This window comes from Scylla paramamosain, chromosome 44 (assembly GCF_035594125.1).
Source record: "Scylla paramamosain isolate STU-SP2022 chromosome 44, ASM3559412v1, whole genome shotgun sequence".
NCBI classification, from domain to species: Eukaryota; Metazoa; Arthropoda; class Malacostraca; order Decapoda; family Portunidae; genus Scylla; species Scylla paramamosain.
In genome coordinates this window covers 9,732,206-9,757,952 of record NC_087194.1, presented here as the reverse complement: position 1 = coordinate 9,757,952, position 25,747 = coordinate 9,732,206, and the positions used below count along the sequence as shown (strand labels likewise).

Sequence of the window (25,747 nt, the reverse complement as noted above, 5' to 3'; positions counted from 1 at the left end):
GAAATTTCTGGTCTCAGCTTCACCATAGAACACAGTGTATACTGTATCATACCCTTCCTCGACCATGAGAAGGAAGGGAGGCCGCATGGTGGAAGACAGAGGGGCAGGAAGGGCATTCGCCAGGGCGGAAATGGTGACCAGGGAGTACCTCCCCATGGCACACCAGAGTCATGTAATACTGCGATACTCTCAAGGGATGAGTTGATAACAATCTCACCATGAATCATAACAAGGACCAACTTCCAAAAGTCCATGACGAGCTACGGCTGTGGAATCTCCACGATGGCCAAAGCAACCTTCTCATACGCTATCAGGTCCTTTATGGATTATTCCGCCCCCTTCCTCATCACCGTATCACCAAAATCATTCCAACTCCTCAACACGACAACTTGATCGATACCGCCAACACCCCACATCCTTGATACTCAATCCCTTGGAAGCTTGCCCTTTCATGGCTAAAGAAAGACTGGCTTTGTCTTCCCAAATGTCTTATCACACCTTACACCCCTCACACAGTACCATAAGCTCACCATATACAATGATGAATCCATCGGCCTTTACACTTGCAGGAGGCAGGAACCAGCATCAACTTCCTATGGATCCCGAGCCATGCGACAGTTAAGTAAATGTTGCAACAACAAAAGACGAAATCGATGTCACTGTACCAGCCAGTTTATTCATCATGAAAAGGAAAATTTTGAAGCTAACTTAGGCAGTGAGACGACAAGTATTAATTAACGACATAAACAACGAATCACCATCGGTCACCTGGTACGCCCTGGCCACCAACCTAGAAGAACCATATCAATTACCACCAACTATCCGCAAACATAATCCCTCATTGACTGAAATAGCAGACAACATTCTTCCACTGCAACATTTCTCCACTGCAATCTTGAATGTCCAAATAATAGTGCCATCAAGGAAGACAGACCCCAATGTCCAAGACCTAACGAACTATCTTCTGGAGAGACCACCGCCAGCACAATAGCCATCATGACTACAGAGGAGCTGTTGAGGTTATAGTGGAACCAGACTAACTCGGTACTCGGGGTGTTGGCTGTACCTCTCCGCGCTGTTGCCACCTCAACCCAGGAGTAAACTGACATGACTATCGCCAGCAAGGTGCGGCCTGGAGATTTCACGTGTCAAGGACACTAGGACGGCAACACCGCACGGCCTATACGCGTTGCCAAATGTAGCGGAAGTATATACAGGGTCGTTATTCCATCATCAAATCGAAAGCCATTGAGAAAAATAATAAATAAAAAATAAAAAATAAATAAATAAATAAAAAAAAACATGCAGTCTTATATAAGAACTTATAATTTTGGAATAAATAAGGCAATGGATGAAGGAGAGAGAGAGAGAGAGAGAGAGAGAGAGAGAGAGAGAGAGAGAGAGAGAGAGAGAGAATGTCGATGTATTAGGTGATAGCAATGTGAGACAGGAGCAACTAGCACCCCGAGAACGGAGTTAGTGTGGTTCTACTATAGTAAATTTCACTTCTAGATGAACATATCATACGAGACATCAAATTCCCACAGGTCGTGGGCGTATGACATTGCCAGGCACACGATGAACAAAGTTACTTGTTTACCGGTTTTAGTGGAGCAGAATCAGTCAGGTCAAAGGTTGGCTAAAGTAGAGATTTTTTTTTTTCCTGTCCTTGCGTTTATCTTTGAATATGATTCACGTGCTTGGTTAGGAAATACGGATATGATAATAATTACCAGAGATGACAACAAAGCTTGTCAAACTATAGGCAGATATCAGTCAGTGCTTTGGTGTCTAAGATAAGGCTGAAACTTGCCAGAATACTTATCTACCTTAAGCTCACAATTGCCTTTTAAATATATTTTTTTTTGGGGGGTGTTGCGGAAAACACGTCACTTTTTTCTCTCGTCGATACTGAAGATTTTAAAAATATTTTTAATCTGTGTTGTAACAAACAAATAATTATATTGCAGTATTCAAACTTTTAATCCATTTGACTCTATATTAAATCAGAGGAGGAAGAAGATGCAAAGACTGTTCCTTTAGGTTTAGCAGTAATAAACATAAATGAGACTCACACTGAGCGAGGGAGGAACACACCGTCCACAGGCAGGAGGTCCACCACACAGAACCAGGATTGCCCTCCCCATTCTCCGTACCAATGCCAGTACCAGCACCAGTGCTAGGGACAAGTTATCATACAGAAGGAGGCTGTTACACCATCTTTAATGTGAAAACACGATAAAAATAAATGAAGAAAAAATAAAAGTTTCTCTTCCCTGAATAAAGAAAAAGTATGATTCAACTCTACTAAAGTAGAAATAAACTGGATTACGTGCTATGATTCATCGTGATTGATATCTCGCAGATGCCATTATACGCTTTTAACACAACGTACGTTATGAATGCGATGCCACTATTTCTTTTTTTTTATGTAGGAAGGACACTGGCCAAGGGCAACAAAAATCCAATAAAAAAAATATGCCCACTAAAATGCCAGTCCCATAAAAGGGTCAAAGCAGTGGTCAAAAATTGATGAATAAGTGTCTTGAAACCTCCCTCTTGAAGGAATTCAAGTCATAGGAAGGTGGAAATACAGAAGCAGGCAGGGAGTTCCAGAGTTTACCAGAGAAAGGGATGAATGATTGAGAATACTGGTTAACTCTTGCATTAGAGAGGTGGACAGAATGGGGGTGAGAGAAAGAAGAAAGTCTTGTGCAGCGAGGCCGCGGAAGGAGGGGAGGCATGCAGTTAGCAAGATCAGAAGAGCAGTTAGCATGAAAATAGCGGTAGAAGACAGCTAGATATGCAACATTGCGGCGGTGAGAGAGAGGCTGTAGACAGTCAGTTAGATGAGAGGAGTTGATGAGACGAAAAGCTTTTGATTCCACCATGTCTAGAAGAGCAGTATGAGTGGAACCCCCAAACATGTGAAGCATACTCCATACATGGACGGATAAAGCCCTTGTACAGAGTTAGCAGCTGGGGGGGGAGAACTGGCGGAGACGTCTCAGAATGCCTAACTTCATAGAAGCTGTTTTAGCTAGAGATGAGATGTGAAGTTTCCAGTTCAGATTATAAGTAAAGGACAGACCGAGGATATTCAGAGTAGAAGAGGGCGACAGTTGAGTGTCATTGAAGAAGAGGGGATAGTTGTCTGGAAGGATGTGTCGAGTTGATAGATGGAGAAATTGAGTTTTTGAGGCATTGAACAATAACAAGTTTGCTCTGCCCCAATCAGAAATTTTAGAAAGATCAGAAGTCAAGACCTCCTCAGGTCCCCCCAAGTAGCAAAACGGCCAAACGCCAGAGGCACCTTCGCTTAGGGGAATCCTGAAGAGGGATTGGAGCGATAGGACAAAATAAAGATATGAGATTGCGATCAGAGGAGCCCAACGGAGAAGAAAGGGTGACAGCATAAGCAGAAGGATTAGAGGTCAGGAAAAGGTCAAGAATGTTGGGCGTATCTCCAAGACGGTCAGGAATACGATTAGGGTGTTGCACCAATTGCTCTAGGTCATGGAGGATAGCAAAGTTGTAGGCTAGTTCACCAGGATGGTCAGTGAAGGGAGAGGGTGAACATTGAAGTCTCCAAGAATGGAGATTTCTGCAAAAGGGTCAGAATGTGCTCCACTTTGGAAGTTAAGTAGTCAAATAATTTCTTATAGTCAGAGGAGTTAAGTGAGTGGTATACAGCACAGATAAATTTAGTATGAGAGTGACTCTGTAGTCGTAGCCAGATGGTGGAAAACTCGGAAGATTCAAGAGCGTGGGCACGAGAGCAGGTTAAGTCATTGCGCACATAAACGCAGCATTCAGCTTTGGATCGAAAATGAGGATAGAGAAAGTAGGAGGGAGCAGAAAAGGGGCTACTGTCAGTTGCCTCAGACACCTAAGTTTCAGTGAGGAAAAGAAGATGAGGTTTAGAAGAGGAGAGGTGGTGTTCTACAGATTGAAAATTAGATCTTAGACCGCGAATGTTGCAGAAGTTAATGAAGAAAAATTTGAGGGGGGTGTCAAGACACTTAGGGTCGTCGACAGAGAGGCAGTCCGACCTGGGGACATTTATGGTCCCCTCCCCAGATGGGGACTCTGAGGCTGGTGTAGGAGTCGCCATGATGATTTTAAAATTTTTGAGTAAAGGGTGTGTGTGTTATTAGGTGCTTGTAGTTTTGTGTGGAGGAAGAGAGTTGTCTTTAGAGGGCAGGCTGTGACTGCCCCCCGGTGTTGTGAGACACAAAAGGAAACGTTCAGTGAGGTCACAGCTGGGTTTAATGATAAGTTCACAGCACCCCTTGAACAGTGCTTTAGACCTCACTACGAGTAATTATCTCCTAGTGTATTGTGTTGCTTATTGATTTGCATTTTATGAACCGATTCCATAAAAGAAACTAACAATTATTGATATGGAAATATATAGTAATGGAAAATATATTACAAAATTAAGAATACTGTTTGCATCAACACTTAACATAACTCTGTCTTGCTGTTACTCACAGAAGTGTGTTCTGGGACCGATGGATGAAAGCTGTGACTACAAACACCACCAATAAACTTGCCAGGAGTAATACCCAAACCTGTAATAATAATAATGTGTGTGTATATATATATATATATATATATATATATATATATATATATATATATATATATATATATATATATATATATATATATATATATATATATATATATATATATATATATATATATATATATATATATATATATATATATATATATATATATATATATATATATATATATATATATATATATATATATATATATATATATATATATATATATATATATATATATATATATATATATATATATACACACACACTGGTTTCCCGTGTAATAACAGCTGCATCCGTGTCAGAGACCCGCATGTATGTGCTGAGCACATAGCAAAGGTGACAGTGTCTAGCATGGAGTCTTGGAGGTTCACTCTTTCTCTTTCCTTAAACCTTCCAAACCTTTGTTTAACCTTTGTTTCGTCGTGCTGTACATAATAGAGAAGTGGCCCCCCAAGAAAAGGTACTTGAGCCTTCCATCATTTGAATCTCATACAGTTTAGATTTCTCACCGGAATCAAGTCATTTTTTTTTTCAACTAGCAAAAAACTCCTTCATTAATAGAATGTGATAAAATCTTTCAAGATCTAACTCGCCTCACAATTTCTGGCACCTAGCCAAAAACTTCTTCAATAAACTTACTTCTTCATTTTTGCCTCCTTTATTTTCTATTGATGGCACCATTTCCATTTCATCTACCTCTAAAGTTGAGTTTGTTAAAAATTCAATCTTGGATGATTTAGGGCTTGTTCCTTTCTCTCTTTTACTCTCCGACTACATCCTAGTACCCATTATGATCCTTCGCAATGATGTTTTCCATGCCTTCGCTGGCCTTAACCCTAGGAAGACTTATGTACATGATGGGGTCTTTTCTATTGTTCTCAGAAACTGTGCTCTTATGTTTTCACCTTGCCTAGTCAGACTCTTCCAACTGTCTATCAACATATATTTTTCCTTCTTGCAAGAAGTTTCCCTACATTCAGCCTGTTCCCTAGAAGGGTGAACGCTCTAATCCCTTAAACTACCATCCCATTGTTTTAATTTCCTACGTCTGCAAAGTTTTTGAATCTTCCGAGTTTTTCACCATCTGGCTACGACTAAAGAGTCACTCTCATACTAAATTTATCTGTGCTGTATACCTCTCACCTAACTCCTCTGGCTATAAGAAATTCTTTGACTACTTAACTTCCAAAGTGGACCACATTCTGACTATCTTCCCTTTTGCAGAGATCTCCTTTCTTCGAGATTTCAATGTTCGCCACCAGCTTTGGCTTTCCTCTCTTTTCACTGACCATCCTGGTAAACTAGCCTTCAGCTTTGCTATCCTCCACGACCTAGAGCAACTGGTGCAACACCCTACTCGTATTCTTAACTGTCTTGGAGATACGCCCAACATTCTTGACCTTTTCCTGATCTCTAATCCTTCTGCTCATGCTGTCACCCTCTCTTCTCCGTTGGGCTCCTCCGACCACTATCACATATCTGTATCTTGTCCTATCCCTCTAATCCCTCCGCAGGATTCCCCTAAGCGAAGGTGCCTCTGGCGTTTTGCCTCTGCTAGTTAGGGGGGACCTGAGGAGGTATTTTGCTGATTTTCCTTGCAATGACTACTGATTCCATGTCAGAGACCCGTCTTTGTGTGCCGAGCCCCATAACAGAGGTGACAGTGTCTGGCATGGAGGCGTACATTCTTCACTCGTTTTTCTCGACCTAAACCTCCCAAACCTTGGTTTAACACAGCTTGTTCTTGTGCTATACATGATAGAGAGGTGGCCCACAAAAGGTACTTAAGCCTTCCATCACCAGAATCTCATACACTTAATATTTCTGCCCGGAACCATGCCAATCTGTTCTCCAACCAGCCAAAAATTCCTTCATTAACAGAGTGTCAAAATCTTTCAAGATCTCACTCCTCTCGTGACTTCTGGCATCTAGCCCATAATATCTCTAATAACTTTGCTTCTTCTTCTTTCCCAACTTTATTTCAAGCAGATGGCACCACTGTTATCACATCTATCTCTAAAACTGAACTCTCCGGTCAAAGCTTTCCTAAAAACTCTACCTTAGACGATTCTGGGCTTGTTCCTCCCTCTCCTCTACCCTCTGACTACTTCTTGCTACCTATTAAAATTCTTCGCAATGATGTTTTCCATGCCCTCGCCGGCCCAAACCCTCGGAAGGCTTATGGACCTGATGGGGTCCCTTCTATTGTTCTCAGAAACTGTGCCTCCGTGCTTACACCTTGCCTAGTCAAACTCTTTGAGCTCTGTCTGTTAGCATCTACCTCCCCTTCTTGCTGGAAGTTTGCCTACATTCAGCCTGTTCCTAAAAAGGGTGACCGTTCTAATCCCTCAAACTACCGTCCTATTGCTTTAATTTCCTGCCTATCTAAAGTTTTTTAATCTATCCTTAACAGAAAGATTTTTAAATATCTATCACTTCACAGCATTCTATCTGATCGCCATTATGGGTAACGTCAAGCCCGCTCTCCTGGTGGTCTTCTGGCTTTCTTTATTAAGTCATGGACATCTTCTTTTAGAGATTTTTTTGGTGAAACTTTTGCTGTTGCCTTGGAAATATCAAAAGCTTTTGATAGAGTCTGGGACAAAGCTTTTATTTCCAAACTATCCTCCTACGGCTTCTATCCTTCTCTCTGTAACTTCATCTCAGTTTTCCTTTCTGACCGCTCTATTGTTGTTGTCGTAGACGGTCACTGAGGTGTTCCTCAGGGTTCTGTCCTGTCACCCACTCTCTTATCATTATTATTCATCCATGACCTTTTAAACCAAACTTCTTGTCCTATCCACTCCAACGCTGATGATACCACCCTGCACTTTCCACGTCTTTTCATAGACGTCCACCCCTTCAGAAAGTAAACATTTCACGGAACGCCTGACTTCTGATCTTTTTAAAATTTCTGATTGTAGCAGAGCAAAATTGGTATTGTTCTATGCTTCAAAAACTCAATTCCTCCATCTATCAACTCGACACAACCTTCCAGACAACTATTCCCTCTTCTTCAATGACACTTAACTGCCCCCTTCTTCTACACTGAACATCCTCGTTCTGTCCTTTACTTATAATCTCAACTAGAAACTTCACATCTCATCTCTAGCTAAAACAGCTTCTAGGAAGTTAGGCATTCTGAGACGTGTCACCCAGTTTTTTCATCCCTTCAGCTGCTAACTCTGTACATCGGCCTTATCCGTCCATGTATGGAGTATGCTTCACATGTTTTGGCGGGGGGGGGGGGGTCCACTTATACCGCTTTTCTAGACAGGGTGGAATCAAAAGCTTTTCGTCACATCAACTCCTTTCCTCTAACTGACTGTCTTCAGCCTCTCTCTCATCGCCGCAATGTTGCATCTCTTGCTATCTTCTACCGCGTTTTTCATGCTGACTGCTCTTCTGATCTTGCTAACTACATGCCTCCCTTCCTCTCGCGGCCTCGCTACACAAGATTTTTTTCTTTCTTTCACTCTTATTCTGTCCACCTCTCTAATGCAAGAGTTAACCAGTATTCTCAATCATTCATCCCTTTCTCTGGTAAACTCTGGAACTCCCTCCCTGCTTCTGCGTTTCCACTTTCCTATGACTTGAATTCCTTCAAGAGGGAGGTTTCAAGACACTTATCCTTCAAATTTTGTCTACCAGTTTAGACCCTTTTCTGGGACTGGCATCTCTGTGGGCCTTTTTTTTTCGGGGGGGGGGGGGATTTTGTTGCTCCGACATAAAAAAAAAAAGATTCTTAAACATCTATCACTTCACAGCTTTCTATCTGTTCGTCAGTGTGGGTTTCGTCGAAGCTGCTCTACTTGCAACCTTCTGGCTTTTCTTGGTGAGTCTTGGTTATCCTCTTTTAGGTGTTTTGGTGAAACATTCGTTGTTGCCTTAAACATATCAAAAGCTTCTGACAGAGTCTGGCAAAAGGCTCTAGTTTCCAAAGTACTCTCCTAAAGCTTCTATCCTTCTCTCAGTAACTTCATTTCAAGTTTCCTCTCTGACCTCTACTGCTGCTGTGGAAGACGGTCACTGTTCTTCTCCTAAATTTATTAACAGTGGTATTTCTCTGGGTTCTGTCCTGTCACCCACTCTCTTCCATCAGTGATATTCTAAACCAAACTTCCTGTCATATCCACTCCAGCGCTGATGATACCACCCTGCACACTTCCACGTCTTTTCGTAGACGTCCAACCTATCAGGAAGTAAACACATCACGCAGGGAAGCCACAGAACACCTAACTTTTGATTTTTCTAAAATTTCTGATTGGAACACAACAAACTTAGTAAATTCCAGTACCTCAAAAATTCAATTCCTCCATCTATCCACTCAACACAACCTTCAGATAACTATCCCTTCTTCAATGACACTCAACTGTTCACCTTCTTTACTTATAAAGTGGAAACATCACATCTCATCTCTAGCTAGAGCTTATAACACGATACATGAACATTGTAACATTCGGAATTCCACAGCTTACTTACCCATGTTTCCCAAGGAAGGATGAACAACTAAGTGAGCCGTTTATGAGCTATAAACGTCACTTGAATAATTTTGAGCTGACAGACTGATTGACGCCGTATTATCTTCCTATATTTAGCTTTTAAATGAAAAAGTGTCTTTCTCGTCTCCTGCACTTCTGTATCCTGACATCATGTGTGAGAATAAAATTTACTGCAGAAATGTTGGCATAAGGATTGTGTTATGCATTTTTTCCCTGTCCATATTAAGTGTTCATATTCTGTAATGTCTTACGTAAAGTGTGTAAGGCTTTATGAATCCCGAAACGTCCGCCTCGAAGGTTGGTCGTCGGTACATAATCAGTTGTTTTTCCATGGCCACCGCCACGCTGTAGTCCACGGCTCGAAGCCTTCGGTCACTTACCACGGAAGGCACTCCCACATAGTCCACCTCCTGGAACATGCGGGAGGGAATTGTGCTAAAATAAAAAAAAAATCTAAATTATTCACACACACACACACACACACACACACACGGTATATATATTATATATATATATATATATATATATATATATATATATATATATATATATATATATATATATATATATATATATATATATATATATATATATATACATATATATCTTCCTCTTCATACGACCTTAATGCCACTGTATTGCAGGGTCAGCCACTCGAGTTATCCTTCTCCATCTGTTTCTATTCATAGCATGATCTTCTTGCACTCCCAGCTTGTTCATATCACTCCTTATTACGTCTCTCCATCTTATTCTCTGTCTCTCAACCCTCCTTCTCCCCCTAACCTCCACCATTATTGCCTTTATCACTGGTTCATCCTCTTCTCTCCTTATCACGTGTCCAAAATATCTTAGTCGTGCTTCTCTTGCCTTCTCCTTGATATTACATATTTCACACATTCTTCTTATATCTTCACTTTGTCTCCTTTCTAACAGTGAAATGCCAGCCACCCATCTCATCATCCTCATCTCTGTTCTCTCCGGAATGCCTTCCTCTTTCCTCCTTAAAGACCATGTCTTTGCACCCTGCAGAAGTACTGATCTCAACACACTTCAGTATATTTTCATTCTCAGCTTCAATGGTATTTTCTTATCTAAGGTTACTCCACTCACTTCCCTCCATTTTTCCCATCCAGCTTTTACTCTTTGTCTAACTGCTTTTTCTGTTCCTCCTTCTTCTGCAATTACTGATCCTAGGTATTTGAACTCTCTTGTCTGCTTCAATCTTATGCCATCCTCTGATGTTACATTTATTTCCTCATAACCTTCTCTGTTGCTTACCATTACCTCTCTCTTTTGTGTGCTCACTTTCATTCCCTTTCTCTCCAGATTGCCTTTCCATAACAAATATCTCTCCTGTAACTCTTCATCCGTATCCGCAATGATGACTAGGTCGTCGGCGAACAGCAACTCCCATATATATATATATATATATATATATATATATATATATATATATATATATATATATATATATATATATATATACACGAGGTGTGTCATTAAAGTTCCAGGACTGGTGCCACACAAGTTTTATTTCACATCCAGGCTACAAACTATAGGTTATCTCCTTCGAAGTAATCCCCCTGGCACCGCATGCACTTGTCCATCCTTCTCTGCCAGGCTTGCATGCACTGCTGGAAGGATTCTTGCGGGATGCTCCTCAGCTCCGTCGTCACGGCCTTTTTGATGTCGTCCGCATCATCAAAACGGGTCCCCTTCATGACCTCCTTGAGCTTGGGGAAGAGGAAGAAGTCGCACGGAGCGAGGTCAGGTGAGTAGGGCGGTTGCTCCAGCACGGCGATGTTCTTCTTGGCCAAGAACTCTCTGATGCTCAGGGCATTGTGAGCAGGCGCATTGTCGTGGTGAAGCAGCCACGAGTTGCCCTGCCACAACTCCCGCCTCTTCTCGCGCACTGCACGAAGCAGACGCCGCAGTACTTCTTTGTACACATGTTGGTTGACTGTCTGGCCCTGTGGCAAGAACTCGCAGTGGACGATGCCCCTCACATCGAAGAAAGCGATCAACATGACCTTGAAGCTGGACCTGGACTGCCTTGCTTTCTTCGGCCGTGGCGACGCCGGACTCTTCCATTGAAGGCTCTGGCGTTTGGTCTCCGGGTCGTACTCAAATACTCGTACCCAGGACTCATCGCCGGTGATGACTCTCCTGAGCAAGTCTGGTTCAGTTTCCAGACGCTCGAGGATGTCCTGACACACCTGCATGCGTCGTCCCTTCTGGTCATCGTTCAGGAGTCTCGGCACCATCTTCGCACAGACTTTCCGCATGCCCAGATCTTCAGTGATAATCTTCCACACGCTGTTGTGGTTCATGCCAAGCTCATCTGCGATCTTTCGAACAGTCAACCGACGATCGTCACGCACCATCTGCTTGACACGCTCAACATTGGCCTCATTCCTGCTCGTTGAGGGTCTTCCACTCCTGGGGTCATCTTCCACGTCCTCCCGGCCCTCTTTGAACCTCTTGCACCACTCAAAAACACGTGAGCGTGACATTGTCTCATCCCCGTACACTTTTTGCAGCATACCCAGTGCTTCTGACGGCGTTTTCCCCAACTGCACCAAAAACTTCAAGTTTGTTCGCTGTTCAGCGCTCATTGTTAAACGACCTGCAACAGAGGACATGATTTTAAAAGCACGTAAGAAAAAGATTAGTAGAGGGTTGGGAGCGCAGTTGTATACTCCAGAAGGATTACTTTGAAGGGGAAATATGGTGGTTTGTGGCTTGGGTTTGAAATTCATCTTTTAGGACACCAGTCCTGGAACTTTAATGACACACCTCGTGTATATATATATATATATATATATATATATATATATATATATATATATATATATATATATATATATATATATATATATATATATATATATATATATATATATATATATATATATCATTGTGAAGCCAGGCAGTAAGTTTTCTTTGAGGCAGACGAAATTAAAAGCTATTGCACATTCTGCATTATTTATTTTCTTGTGGATGTTTTCTATTTTTCGTAAAGTCTTCCGGAGGTGTTCAGAAAGTTTGCTGAGTATTTGTCCATATGACGATGTTTCGGATCTTCCTAGAACCATCTTCATCTGTATCTGGTCGGCGTTTTTTTTTATTTTTATTTATTTATATTTTATTATTATTATTTTATTATTATTATTATTTATTATTATTTATTTATTTATCATTATTTATTTATTTATTTTTATTGGATAGCATAGGTGAGGTGAAAGAAGAGTTAAAAGTAGAAGTGTAGTGTAGGAGAAACAATAAAATATAGTAGGAGATGAATAAGTGACGGGCTAACCGTCTTGCTGTTCCGGTTTTTATTGTGTTTATGATTTATGTTTAACGAATGGAGTTGCTGCCTGGACAATAATGCAGTCATTCGGTACTATGATTTTTTCTGTGTTTATTTACCTTTTTTTTTTTTTTTCGGGATTCTTTTTATTCATAGGGAATTGACTACCGCTGGTGACTGTATGTGGATTCAGGTAAGTATAGGTGAGTATATTTTGTGTGTATGTTCATACTATGTTTATATATTTACTACTTATTTGGTCTTTTTTCATCTTTTCTTTTCCTTTTCAGGGTTAACTTGGTTATATCCTAATTCATGGATCAAGTAAGTGTAGGTAGGTGGGATCCTCCAATCAGTTAGCGTATACCATGTTGTATATTTGTCTTGGTTGGTCTTCACTTAATTCCACGTGTTTTTTTTTTGTTTTTTTTTTAAGCCAGTAGTGAGCATTTTCTTCGTTATCTGTGGTAAGTATGGTGTACAGCTCATCTTGTAGCATGTTGATAATTTTCTGCATATATATATATATATATATATATATATATATATATATATATATATATATATATATATATATATATATATATATATATATATATATATATATATATATATATATATATATATATATATATATATATATATATATATATATATATATATATATATATATATATATATATATATATATATATATATATATATATATATATATATATATATATATATATATATATATATATATATATATATATATATATATATATATATATATATATATATATATATTTATTTATTTATTTATCTATCTATTTTTCCTATACATGAGGCACATACAACATATAGTTGAAATCTCGTGGGAACTTAATTTTTGACAAAAGGTGCCCTTTTTGACCTGATACGTCCTCACCCGCCTACAGTTAAGTCATTTTAATCCTGTCTGGAATTCGTTAAGCCTGTAATTACTTCTACTTTTCTCTGGAATTTGGTAATCCTGTGATCACTTCTACCTCCCTCACCTGTCATTGATTCTACTGCACAAAGTGTATTCCCATCAGGAATTCATAATGCTATCTGCACTTACAGCATGTAATTCGTGTGATTCGCGATACAATACTACGGCATCGAAAAAGATACCTGTAGGATGTGCGTAATAAAGGCTCATATAAAGAAACTTGAAAACACCATTCAACCGTTTCAAGGCTTTATTTAAAAGAATATTGTCTGCATTCTCTCGTCTGTCTACCCTTTCTTGGCTTACTGTCCTTCCTCCTCTGCTTTCAATCCTCTCTTTACTACCGCTTCTTCCTCCCCCTCCTCCTGCTGTAGCTGCTTCTCCTCCTCCTCCTTTTTTTTTTTTTTTTTTTATGTAGGAAGAATACTGGCCAAGGGCAACAAAAATCTAATAAAAAAAAAATGCCCACTGAAATGCCAGTCCCTTAAAAGGGTCAAAGCAGTGGTCAAAAATTGGTGGATAAGTGTCTTGAAACCTCCCTCTTGAAGGAATTCAAGTCATAGGAAGGTGGAAATACAGAAGCAGGCAAGGAGTTCCAGAGTTTACCAGAGAAAGAAGTGAGAAGGAAGAAGTGAGAAGGAAGAAGTGAAAGAAGTGAAAGGAGTGAGAGAAAGAAGAAAGTCTTGTGCAGCGAGGCCGTGGGAGGAGGGGAGGCATGCAGTTAGCAAGATCAGAAGAGCAGTTGGCATGAAAATAGCGGTAGAAGACAGCTAGATATGCAACATTGCGGCGGTGAGAGAGGGGCTGAAGACAGTCAGTTAGAGGAGAGGAGTTGATGAGACGAAAAGCTTTTGATTCCACCCTGTCTAGAGAACAGCAGTATGAGTGGAACCCCCCCAGACATGTGAAACATACTCCATACATGGACAGATAAGGCCCTTGTACAGAGTTAGCAGCTGGGGGGGTGAGAAAAACTGGCGGAGACGTCTCAGAACACCTAACTTCATAGAAGCTGTTTTAGCTAGAGATGAGATGTGAAGTTTCCAGTTCAGATTATAAGTAAAGGACAGACCGAGGATGTTCAGTGTAGAAGAGGGGGACAGTTGAGTGTCATTGAAGAAAAGGGGATAATTGTCTGGAAGATTGTGTCGAGTTGATAGATGGAGGAATTGAGTTTTTGAGGCAATGAACAATACCAAGTTTGCTCTGCCCCAATCAGAAATTTTAGAAAGATCAGAAGTCAGGCGTTCTGTGGCTTCCCTGCGTGATATGTTTACCTCCTGAAGGGTTGGACGTCTATGAAAAGACGTGGAAAAGTTCAGGGTGGTATCATCAGCATAGGAGTGGATAGGACAAGAAGTTTGGTTTAGAAGATCATTAATGAATAATAAGAAGAGAGTGGGTGACAGGACAGAACCCTGAGGAACACCACTGTTAATAGATTTAGGAGAAGAACAGTTGAACAATACCAAGTTTGCTCTGCCCCAATCAGAAATTTTAGAAAGATCAGAAGTCAGGCGTTCTGTGGCTTCCCTGCGTGATATGTTTACCTCCTGAAGGGTTGGACGTCTATGAAAAGACGTGGAAAAGTGCAGGGTGGTATCATCAGCATAGGAGTGGATAGGACAAGAAGTTTGGTTTAGAAGATCATTAATGAATAATAAGAAGAGAGTGGGTGACAGGACAGAACCCTGAGGAACACCACTGTTAATAGATTTAGGAGAAGAACAGTAACCGTCTACCACAGCAGCAATAGAACGGTCAGAAAGGAAACTTGAGATGAAGTTATAGAGAGAAGGATAGAAACCGTAGGAGGGTAGTTTGGAAATCAAAGCTTTGTGCCAGACTCTATCAAAGGCTTTTGATATGTCCAAGGCAACAGCAAAAGTTTCACCAAAGTCTCTAAAAGAGGGTGACCAAGACTCAGTAAGGAAAGCCAGAAGATCACCAGTACAGCGGCCTTGACGGAACCCATACTGGCGATCAGATAGAAGGTTGTGAAGTGATAGATGTTTAAGAATCTTCCTGTTGAGGATAGATTCAAAAACTTTAGATAAGCAGGAAATTAAAGCAATAGGACGGTAGTTTGAGGGATTAGAGCGGTCACCCTTTTTAGGAACAGGTTGAATGTAGGCAAACTTCCAGCAAGAAGGAAAGGTAGATGTTGACAGACAGAGCTGAAAGAGTTTGACTAGGCAAGGTGCAAGCACGGAGGCACAGTTTCGGAGAACAATAGGAGGGACCCCATCAGGTCCATAAGCCTTCCGAGGGTTTAGGCCAGCGAGGGCATGGAAAACATCATTACGAAGAATTTTAATACGTGGCATGAAGTAGTCAGAGGGTGGAGGAGAGGGAGGAACAAGCCCAGAATCGTCCAAGGTAGAGTTTTTAGCAAAGGTTTGAGCAAAGAGTTCAGCTTTAGAAATAGATGTGATAGCAGTGGTGCCATCTGGTTGAAGTAGAGGAGGGAAAGAAGAAGAACCAAAGTTATTGGAGATATTTTTGGCTAGATGCCAGAAATCACGAGGGGAGTTAGATCTTGAAAGGTTTTGACATTTTCTGTTAATGAAGGAGTTTTTGGCTAGTTGGAGAACAGACTTGGCATGGTTCCGGGCAGAAATATAAAGTGCATGAGATTCTGGTGAAGGAAGGCTTAAGTACCTTTTGTGGGCCACCTCTCTATCATGTATAGCACGAGAACAAGCTGTGTTAAACCAAGGTTTAGAAGGTTTAGGACGAGAAAAAGAGTGAGGAATGTACGCCTCCATGCCAGACACTATCACCTCTGTTATGCGTTCAGCACACAAAGACGGGTCTCTGACACGGAAGCAGTAGTCATTCCAAGGAAAATCAGCAAAATACCTCCTCAGGTCCCCCCAACTAGCAGAGGCAAAACGCCAGAGGCACCTTCGCTTAGGGGGATCCTGAGGAGGGATTGGAGTGATAGGACAAGATAAAGATATGAGATTGTGATCGGAGGAGCCCAACGGAGAAGAAAGGGTGACAGCATAAGCAGGATTAGAGGTCAGGAAAAGGTCAAGAATGTTGGGCGTATCTCCAAGACGGTCAGGAATACGAGTAGGGTGTTGCACCAATTGCTCTAGGTCATGGAGGATAGCAAAGTTGTAGGCTAGTTCACCAGGATGGTCAGTGAAGGGAGAGGAAAGCCAAAGCTGGTGGTGAACATTGAAGTCTCCAAGAATGGAGATCTCTGCAAAGGGGAAGAGGGTCAGAATGTGCTCCACTTTGGAAGTTAAGTAGTCAAAGAATTTCTTATAGTCAGAGGAGTTAGGAGAGAGGTATATAGCACAGATAAATTTAGTATGAGAATGACTCTGTAGTCGTAGCCAGATGCTGGAAAACTCGGAAGATTCAAGAGCGTGGGCACGAGAGCAGGTTAAGTCATTGCGCACATAAACGCAGCATCCAGCTTTGGATCGAAAATGAGGATAGAGAAAGTAGGAGGGAACAGAAAAGGGGCTACTGTCAGTTGCCTCAGACACCTGAGTTTCAGTGAGGAAAAGAAGATGAGGTTTAGAAGAGGAGAGGTGGTGTTCTACAGATTGAAAATTAGATCTTAGACCGCGAATGTTGCAGAAGTTAATGAAGAAAAAGTTGAGGGGGGTGTCAAGACACTTAGGGTCGTCGACGGAAAGGCAGTCCGACCTGGGGACATTTATGGTCCTCTCCCCAGATGGGGACTCCGAGGCTGGTGTAGGAGTCGCCATGATTTTAAAATTTTTTGAGTGAAGGGTGTGTGTGTTATTAGGTGCTTGTAGTTTTGTGTGGAGGAAGAGAGTTGTCTTTAGAGGGCAGGCTGTGACTACCCCCTTGTGTTGTGAGACACAAAGGGAAACGTTCAGTGAGGTCACAGCTGGGTTTAATGATAAGTTCACAGCACCCCCTGAACAGTGCTTTAGACCTCACTGGGAGTAATTATCGTTTCGGCAGGTGTCTACTGCCTCCTCCTGTCTGTCTCCTCTACCTTCACCTCCATCCGCTCCTCTTTTCCCTCTTCCTACCTCTCCCCCCTTTGATTCCTTCCTCCTCCCCCTCCTCCTTCTCCTCATCCTCCTTTTACTCCTCCTCCTATTCGTTCCCTTTGTCCCCGTTGTCATGTCTCCATGGGTGACCAAATCAGGTCACACGGTCATTCTGACCATGTGACCTCTCGCACCGCCAGCCAGGATGGAAGCTATCTCTTCCGCTCTTTCTCTTTATCACAGCCGGAAAGAGAGGTAACTTATTCATTTACAGTAAATAAATATATTTTTTGGAAGATGAGGGAATAGGGGGTCATTACTTAAGCCCTCAAGAACTGTTGCCCGAACAGCGAAAGCCAGCAATGTGCCTTGACTTTTGCCTCGATGGTGGTGTGGAAAAAAGTAATAACTAAAGAATAAAACAATAACATCATAGTTTAAGGGAAATATTAAACATACCACATTTAAGCGAAATTCACAATGAAGAGAGAGAGAGAGAGAGAGAGAGAGAGAGAGAGAGAGAGAGAGAGAGAGAGAGAGAGAGAGAGAGAGAGAGAGAGAGAGAGAGAGAGAGTAGTGTGTGGGGAGTGAGGTTATCAGCGACACAGGCTCTAATCTGATAATTGGTCCAGTACAAGGTTTGGCAGCACCGCAGGTTAGGGAATACCTGGAGAGGACAACGCCTAAACACTCAATTAAAAGTGGTCAGACCATAGTCAAATTTTGTGGTCATTCCCCAAATTGTCGTAAAAGACATTGTATTCCCGGAGGAAACGTTGATGACGTTACAGAGGATTGTAACGATATCATACACAACGCAAAAGAAAAAAATAAAAATTTTCTTATTCATGTGGGAACTAACAGCATACAGATGACACAATTAGAGGACGATGCAGTACACACCTGCCGAAACGATAATTACTCCCAGTGAGGTCTAAAGCACTGTTCAGGAGGTTCTGTGAACTTATCATTAAACCCAGCTGTTACCTCACTGAACATTTCCCATTGTATCTCACAACACAAAGAGGCAGTCACAGCCTGCCCTCTAAAGACAACTCTCTTCTTCCACACAAAACTACAAACACCTAATAACACACACACCCTTCACCCAAAAATTTCAAAATTATCATGGCGACTCCCACACCAGCCTCCGAGTCCCCAAATGGGGAGGGAACCATACATGTCCACAGGTCGGACTGCCTTTCTGTCGACGACCCTAAGTGTCTTGACAACCCCGTCAACTTTTTCTTCATTAACTTCTGCAACATTCGCGGTCTAAGATCTAATTTTCAATCTGTAGAACACCACCTCTCCTCTTCTAAACCTCATCTTCTCTTCCTCACTGAAGCTCAGTTGTCTAAGGCAACTGACAGTAGCCTCTTTTCTGTTCTCTCCTACTTTCTCTTTCCTCATTTTCGATCCAAAGCTGAATGTTGCGTTTATGTGCACAATGACTTAAACTGCTCTCGTGCCCACGCTCTTGAATCTTCAATTTTCCACCATCTGGCTACGACTACAGAGTCACTCTCAAACTAAATTTATCTGTGCTGTATACCTCTCACCTAACTCTTCTGACTATAAGAAATTCTTTGACTGCTTAACTTCCAAAGTGAGCACATTCTGACCCTCTTCCCTTTTGCAGAGATCTCCATTCTTGGAGACTTCAATGTTCACCACCTGCCTCGGCTATCTTCTCCTTTCACTGATAATCCTGGTGAACTAGCAATCAACTTTGCTATGCTCCACGACCTAGACAAATTGGTGCAACACCTTACTTGTATTCCTGGCCGTCTTGGAGATACGCCCAACGTTCTTGACCTTTTCTTGACCTCTAATCCTTTTGCTTGTGCTGTCACCCTTTCTTCTCCGTTACGCTCCTCCGATCACAATCTCATATCTGTATCTTGTCCTATCGCTCCAATCCCTCCTCAGGATCCCCCTAAGCGAAGGTGCCTCTGGCGTTTTGCCTCTGCTAGTTGGGGGAACCTGAGAGATATTTTGCTGACTAACTGACTAACTGACTAACTAACCTAACTTCATAGAAGCTGTTTTAGCTAGAGATGAGATGTGAAGTTTCCAGTTCAGATTATAAGTAAGGGACAGACCGAGGATATTCAGTGTAGAAGAGGGGGACAGTTGAGTGTCATTGAAGAAGAGGGGATAGTTGTCTGGAAGGTTGTATCGAGTTGATAGATGGAGGAATTGAGTTTTTGAGGCAATGAACAATACCAAGTTTGCTCTGCCCCAATCAGAAATTTTAGAAACATCAGAAGTCAAGCGTTCTGTGGCTTCCCTGCGTGATATGTTTACCTCCTGAAGGGTTGGACGTCTATGAAAAGACGTGGAAAAGTGCAGGGTGGTATCATCAGCGTAGGAGTGGATAGGACAAGAAGTTTGGTTTAGAAGATCATTAATGAATAATAAGAAGAGAGTGGGTGACAGGACAGAACCCTGAGGAACACCACTGTTAATAGATTTAGGAGAAGAACAGTGACCGTCTACCACAGCAGCAATAGAACGGTCAGAAAGGAAACTTGAGATTAAGTTACAGAGAGAAGGATAGAAACCGTAGGAGGATAGTTTGGAAATCAAAGCTTTGTGGCAGACTCTATCAAAAGCTTTTGATATGTCCAAGGTAACAGCAAAAGTTTCACCAAAATCTCTAAAAGAGGATGACCAAGACTCAGTAAGGAAAGCTAGAAGATCACCAGTAGAGCGGTCTTGACGGAACCCATACTGACGATCAGATAGAAGGTTGTGAAGTGATAGATGTTTAAGAATCTTCCTGTTGAGGATAAATTCAAAAACTTTAGATAGGCAGGAAATTAAAGCAATAGGATGGTAGTTTGAGAGATTAGAACGGTCACCCTTTTTAGGAACAGGTTGAATGTAGGCAAAGAAGCAAGAAGGAAAGGTAGATGTTGACAGACAGAGATGAAAGAGTTTGACTAGGCAAGGTGCAAGCACGGAGGCACAGTTTCGGAGAACAATAGGAGGGACCCCATCAGGTCCATAAGCCTTCCGAGGGTTTAGGCTAGCGAGGGCATAGAGAACATCATTGCGAAGAATTTTAATAGGTATCATGAAGTAGTCATGAACAAGCCCAGATTCGTCCAAGGTAGAGTTTTTAGCAAAGGTTTGAGCGAAGAGTTCAGCTTTAGAAATAGATGTGATAGCAGTGGTGCCATCTGGTTGAAACAGAGGAGGGAAAGAAGAAGAAGCAAAGTTATTGGAGATATTTTTGGCTAGATGCCAGAAATCACGAGGGGAGTTAGATCTTAAAAGGTTTTAAAATTTTTTTGTTAATGAAGGAATTTTTGGCTAGTTAGAGAACAGACTTGGTATGGTTCCGGGCAGAAATATAAAGTGCATGAAATGCTGGTGATGGAAGGCCTAAGTACCTTTTGTATACTTAAGCCTTACACCTCTCTATCATGTATAGCACGAGAACAAGCTGTGTTAAACCAAGGTTTAGAAGGTTTAGGACGAGAAAAAGAGTGAGGAATGTACGCCTCCATGCCAGACACTATCACCTCTGTTATGCGCTCGGCACACAAAGACGGGTCTCTGACACGGAAGCAGTAGTCGTTCCAAGGAAAATCAGCAAAATACTTCTTCAGGTCCCCCCAACTAGCAGAGGCAAAACGCCAGAGGCACCTTCGCTTAGGGGGATCCTGAGGAGGGATTGGAGCGATAGGACAAGATAAAGATATGAGATTGTGATCGGACGAGCCCAACGGAGAAGAAAGGGTGACAGCATAAGCAGAAGGATTAGAGGTGAAGAAAAGGTCAAGAATGTTGGGCGTATCTCCAAGACGGTTAGGAATGCGAGTAGGGTGTTGCACCAATTGCTCTATGTCATGGAGAATAGCAAAGTTGTAGGCTAGTTCATCAGGATGGTCAGTGAAGAGAGAGGAAAGCCAAAGCTGGTGGTGAACATTGAAGTCTCCAAGAATGGAAATCTCTGCAAAAGGGAAGAGGGTCAGAATGTGCTCCACTTTGGAAGTTAAGTAGTCAAAGAATTCCTTATAATCAGAGGAGTTAGGTGAGAGGTATACAGCACAGATAAATTTAGTATGAGAGTGACTCTATAGTCGTAGCCAGATGGTGGAAGATTCAAGAGCGTGGGCACGAGAGCAGGTTAAGTCATTACGCACATAAACGCAGCATCGAGCTTTGGATCGAAAATGAGGATAGAGAAAGTAGGAGGGAACAGAAAAGGGGCTACTCTCAGTTGCCTCAGACACCTGAGTTTCAGTGAGGAAAAGAAGATGAGGTTTAGAAGAGGAGAGGTGGTGTTCTACAGATTGAAAATTTGATCTTAGACCGCGAATGTTGCAAAAAATTAATGAAGAAAAAGTTGAGGGGGGTGTCATGACTCTTAGGGTCGTCGACAGAAAGGCAGTCCGACCTGGGGACATTTATGGTACCCTCCCCAGATGGGGACTCCGAGGCTGGTGTAGGAGTCGCCATGATGATTTAAAAATATTTGATTGAAGGGTGTGTGTGTGTTATTAGGTGCTTGTAGTTTTGTGTGGAGGAAGAGAGTTGTCTTTAGAGGGCAGGCTGTGACTGCCCCCTTGTGTTGTGAGACACAAAGGGAAACGTTTAGTGAGGTCACAGCTGGGTTTAATGATAAGTTCACAGCACCCCCTGAACAGTGCTTTAGACCTCACTGGGAGTAATTATCGTTTTGGCAGCTGTCTACTGGCTCCTCTTAGTTTGCATTTGTCTTCGCTACTTTTGGTTAGTTTTACATTTGTGATAAGTGTGCTTTTTGGCAAGAGACTCCGTGAGAGAACGATCTAAGAGCCATTTCTTAAAAACTGCAAAAAATAGCTTTTTAAGTTATACATTTTAATATTTCGAAAACTAACTATACGATTCTTGCGAAACATATATCAAAACACTCCTTGACACGTCAGCTTCCCAATGGCATGGAAAATATTTTTGATTAAATCATACATTCAGCGATTATTGATGAGAAAAACAGTCCAGTCATTTGTGGAGTTCGTCAGTTTGATGTATTTTTGTAAACTAAGATAATAGAGATGACTGTAACTCTAATATGAAGTAAAATTACAAGTGTACTTACTGCACCGGTGTAAATGTTGACTGTTGAATGCTGATTCCCCCTTTCATGCCCCTCCCCCTTTTACCCTAACTTCATGATTAGTTGTCATAATGGAGCACCTCGTCGACATCCTCGTCAGGAGAAACGACATTGTACTCAGATGTGCCATTCTGGAGGCCCTGATAAAAGAGCTTCTTGTCATCTGGCATGAGGCATAACAAGCTTGTTAGATCACTGAGTTTCTCTTCACTGATGTTTAGGGGGGGCATCATACAAGGGTGGGAGGGAGACAGTACTCAGGTCGAACCTCTCACGGGACCATGCTCCTCTCCCTTTCATCAGTCGGACCTCGGTGACGTTGTTGTTGTCGAATGAGTCGTCCGACTTGATGACGTAACCTTCTCTAAAATTCAGGCGGAAGAGCAGCTTTCGTGCTTCCTTGAATGTTGATCCTGGTGCCTGACGTTTGTTGATGTGGCCCTTTATGACGCCAATGTTAAGGAACATGGCCATAGTCATGCGCACCATTTTTTTTACCCAGCTGACAACGATGCTTTTATGTGGAATATATATAAGTTATAAGTTTGTGTATAAGTTTGGCACTTAGCTAAGATGCCGCTCAATGTTGCCAAATGCACGATCATAGGCCATGTAAATATGGCCTGGGATCAAGTAAACATGGTCAATTGAGAAAAGTTGCCTTGCATGGAGCAGTCGCAGGAAGTACAGCACCAGGTTAATGTTCTTGTTTTGGCCAACGCAGTTATCTGAGAAGATCACCAGTTGTGTGAAGTCATCCTTAACTAGTTCTTCATCCACCCAATGCTTAATACAGCTGGCCACTTCACATGAACCACGCTTGGCCTGAGTCTCATCCCAAATGTACATCGTGCTGGTGTTGGTTTTCAGGTTGTGGATGCACAGGTCCACATTTTTCGTTTGTAGTATGCTTCACTAGCGGAGAGCTTAGGCTTGGGTAGAGTCTGCTGGAGGTCAACACAGATGGCACGAATATCTGAACTGACATCAATCTGCATCTTCTTCATGAAGTCCTGTGCCTGTTGTGCCAACTGCTGGTGTTCTTCCTTCTGATTCACGAGGTTTTCAATAGGAGCCTGGTCCCCAGCTGCATTCATTACTGATGTGTCGAGTTTATCATGGGTGGTGCAGGTGTCTGTACGTGGTGCCTCAAAGGAGATGTTAAATTCCTTGGTGAACACATCACTGTAGTAATGCAAGGAGACCTGCTGTTCGCCTGGATAATGCTGATGAAGCCACTCCATGTACGACACACAGAGCTTTTCGATTGTCAGGTATGATTCCAGGTACTTTTTGTGAGGAGCGTTTGCCCTGCTATGGAAGAGCCTTGTTCCCGACTATCTTGTTTGCTGGTGTGTGGCGTTCTCGCTGGTCACCAAAAAGAATACCGGTGCTTGTTACCTTACCCAATGCTGTTGTTAGCCGTATGGTGCCAATGGCGTGCATGGCCATGAACCCTTGCTTGCACACCTTAGTCTTGATATTATTGTACATTACAAAATACTGATGAGTATTGCTTCGTTTGCTGTGTTCCTCCTTGCTACGCTTACGTTTCACAGGAACCACTTCCGCCATTTTTTTTAATGTAAGCATTCTGAGAATCATACGACCTCAATGTCCAAAATTCACTAAAAATGTTCCGTACACCTGCCTGAGTAACCATTGGGAAACAACCATCACGACAAGGATTACCAACAGCACGTGCTGGCATGTCTTTCTTTCTTTTGTAATTTACATACGCCTCTCCAAGATTACGCTTTTTCTTTGCAACATGTCTAACCCACTCTTCCACATTTCGAGGCCTTTTTCTGCCTCTACTCGTCTCTAATTCATTTTCGCTCTCACTTGTTCCTTGCACAACATCATTAGCTTGTCGGTCATGAACATCACTGTCGGAACCATGTGCAGCCATCGTCAAAATCAACGTGAAAAGGTAATACAATCCAAAAAACGTTTGTACTAGTGACAAGTCTGCGGGAAGGCAGGCAGCTAGCTCATTGGCCACGCGCTCCCTACGTCACGTCATCACACGTCACGTTATTGGCGAACTGGCCTTTGCGCCTAATCCACGTCATACCGGTCGGCGTGCGGGTTGGCTGGCTGCCATGACGTCACAGCTCAGGGCGCTTGGATGTTTCTCTCGCGGTGTACATTAACCCAGGAACCTCCATGTCAACAGAAGCGAAAAATATGCAACATTGTATCTATTGCCATAGAGAGAATAATCTGACCCCCAAGGGACTTTATCAGGTATACAGGACGAAAAATAAGGATACTGTAGGTCCATTAAAGGCAGCAGATGGGGAGCTGGTTAGTTCTGGGGAGGAGATTAGTAAACTTCTGAATGATTATTTTTTAACTATCTTCACCCAGGAAAACATGCAGGATATGCCAGATAGTGAACAGGTGTTTAGAGCAGATGAGTATGAGAAGCTGACTGATATTTCCATAACTAGGGAGATAGTGGAGCAGGAGATAGATAGGCTTAAAAAGTTCAAGTCACCAGGACCTGATGAAATATATCCCAGAGTACTGAAGGAATGTAAAGAGATTATTAGTGAACCGTTAGTTTCTGTCTTTAGGAAATCACTAGAGTCGGGTGAGGTACCAGTAATGTGGAGGCAGGCTAATGTAGTACCCATCTTTAAGAAAGGAGATAAAACTTTAGCGTCTAATTATACATCTGTCAGCTTAACTTCAGTTGTAGGTAAAATGTTAGAGTCAATAATAGCGAGGAACATTAGGGAACATTTAGACAAACATAACTTGATAAATCAGTCACAGCATGGCTTCACGAAGGGGAAGTCTTGCCTGACAAACTTGTTGAGTTTTTACAGTAAAGTGTACGAGGCAGTACATAATGGTGATAGTTATGATATCTTATATCTGGACTTTAGTAAAGCATTTGACAAGGTACCCCATCAAAGGCTCCTGAGAAAGGTTAGGGCGCACGGGATAAATGGGAAGGTGTTAGGTTGGATAGGGTCATGGCTTGGTAACAGGCGACAGAGAGTGGTAATAAACGGCTCGAAATCCGAGTGGGGTCATGTCATTAGTGGGGTGCCACAGGGATCAGTATTAGGGCCATTATTATTTCTAATATATATCAATGACTTGGATAGTGGAATTAGTAGTGATGTTAGTAAATTTGCGGATGACACAAAGATAGGTAGATTAATTAGGTCAGAATCGGATGCCATCGCCTTGCAGACAGACTTAGATAGAATGAATGAATGGACGGATAGGTGGCAAATGCAATTTAATATCAATAAATGCAAAGTGCTTAGCGTAGGTAGAGGAA

General features: G+C 42.0%; 1 protein-coding gene and 1 long non-coding RNA gene across 2 annotated transcripts in view; both read right to left on the bottom strand.

Annotated features, from left to right (window-relative positions):
* Positions 1-6,254, bottom strand: part of LOC135094106 (uncharacterized) — a 28,555-nt gene extending 22,301 nt beyond the window's left edge. The window contains exons 1-3 of the mRNA XM_063993904.1: positions 6,189-6,254; positions 4,495-4,574; positions 2,076-2,179 (exon numbers count right to left, since the gene is read on the bottom strand). Of these exons, the coding sequence (XP_063849974.1) occupies positions 2,076-2,179; positions 4,495-4,574; positions 6,189-6,254 (250 nt within the window). The remainder of the gene's footprint in view (positions 1-2,075; positions 2,180-4,494; positions 4,575-6,188) is intronic.
* A 2,882-nt stretch (positions 6,255-9,136) lies between these two features.
* Positions 9,137-25,747, bottom strand: part of LOC135094056 (uncharacterized) — a 60,994-nt gene continuing 44,383 nt past the window's right edge. The window contains exon 4 of the long non-coding RNA XR_010263568.1: positions 9,137-9,492. This is a non-coding gene — a long non-coding RNA (uncharacterized LOC135094056). The remainder of the gene's footprint in view (positions 9,493-25,747) is intronic.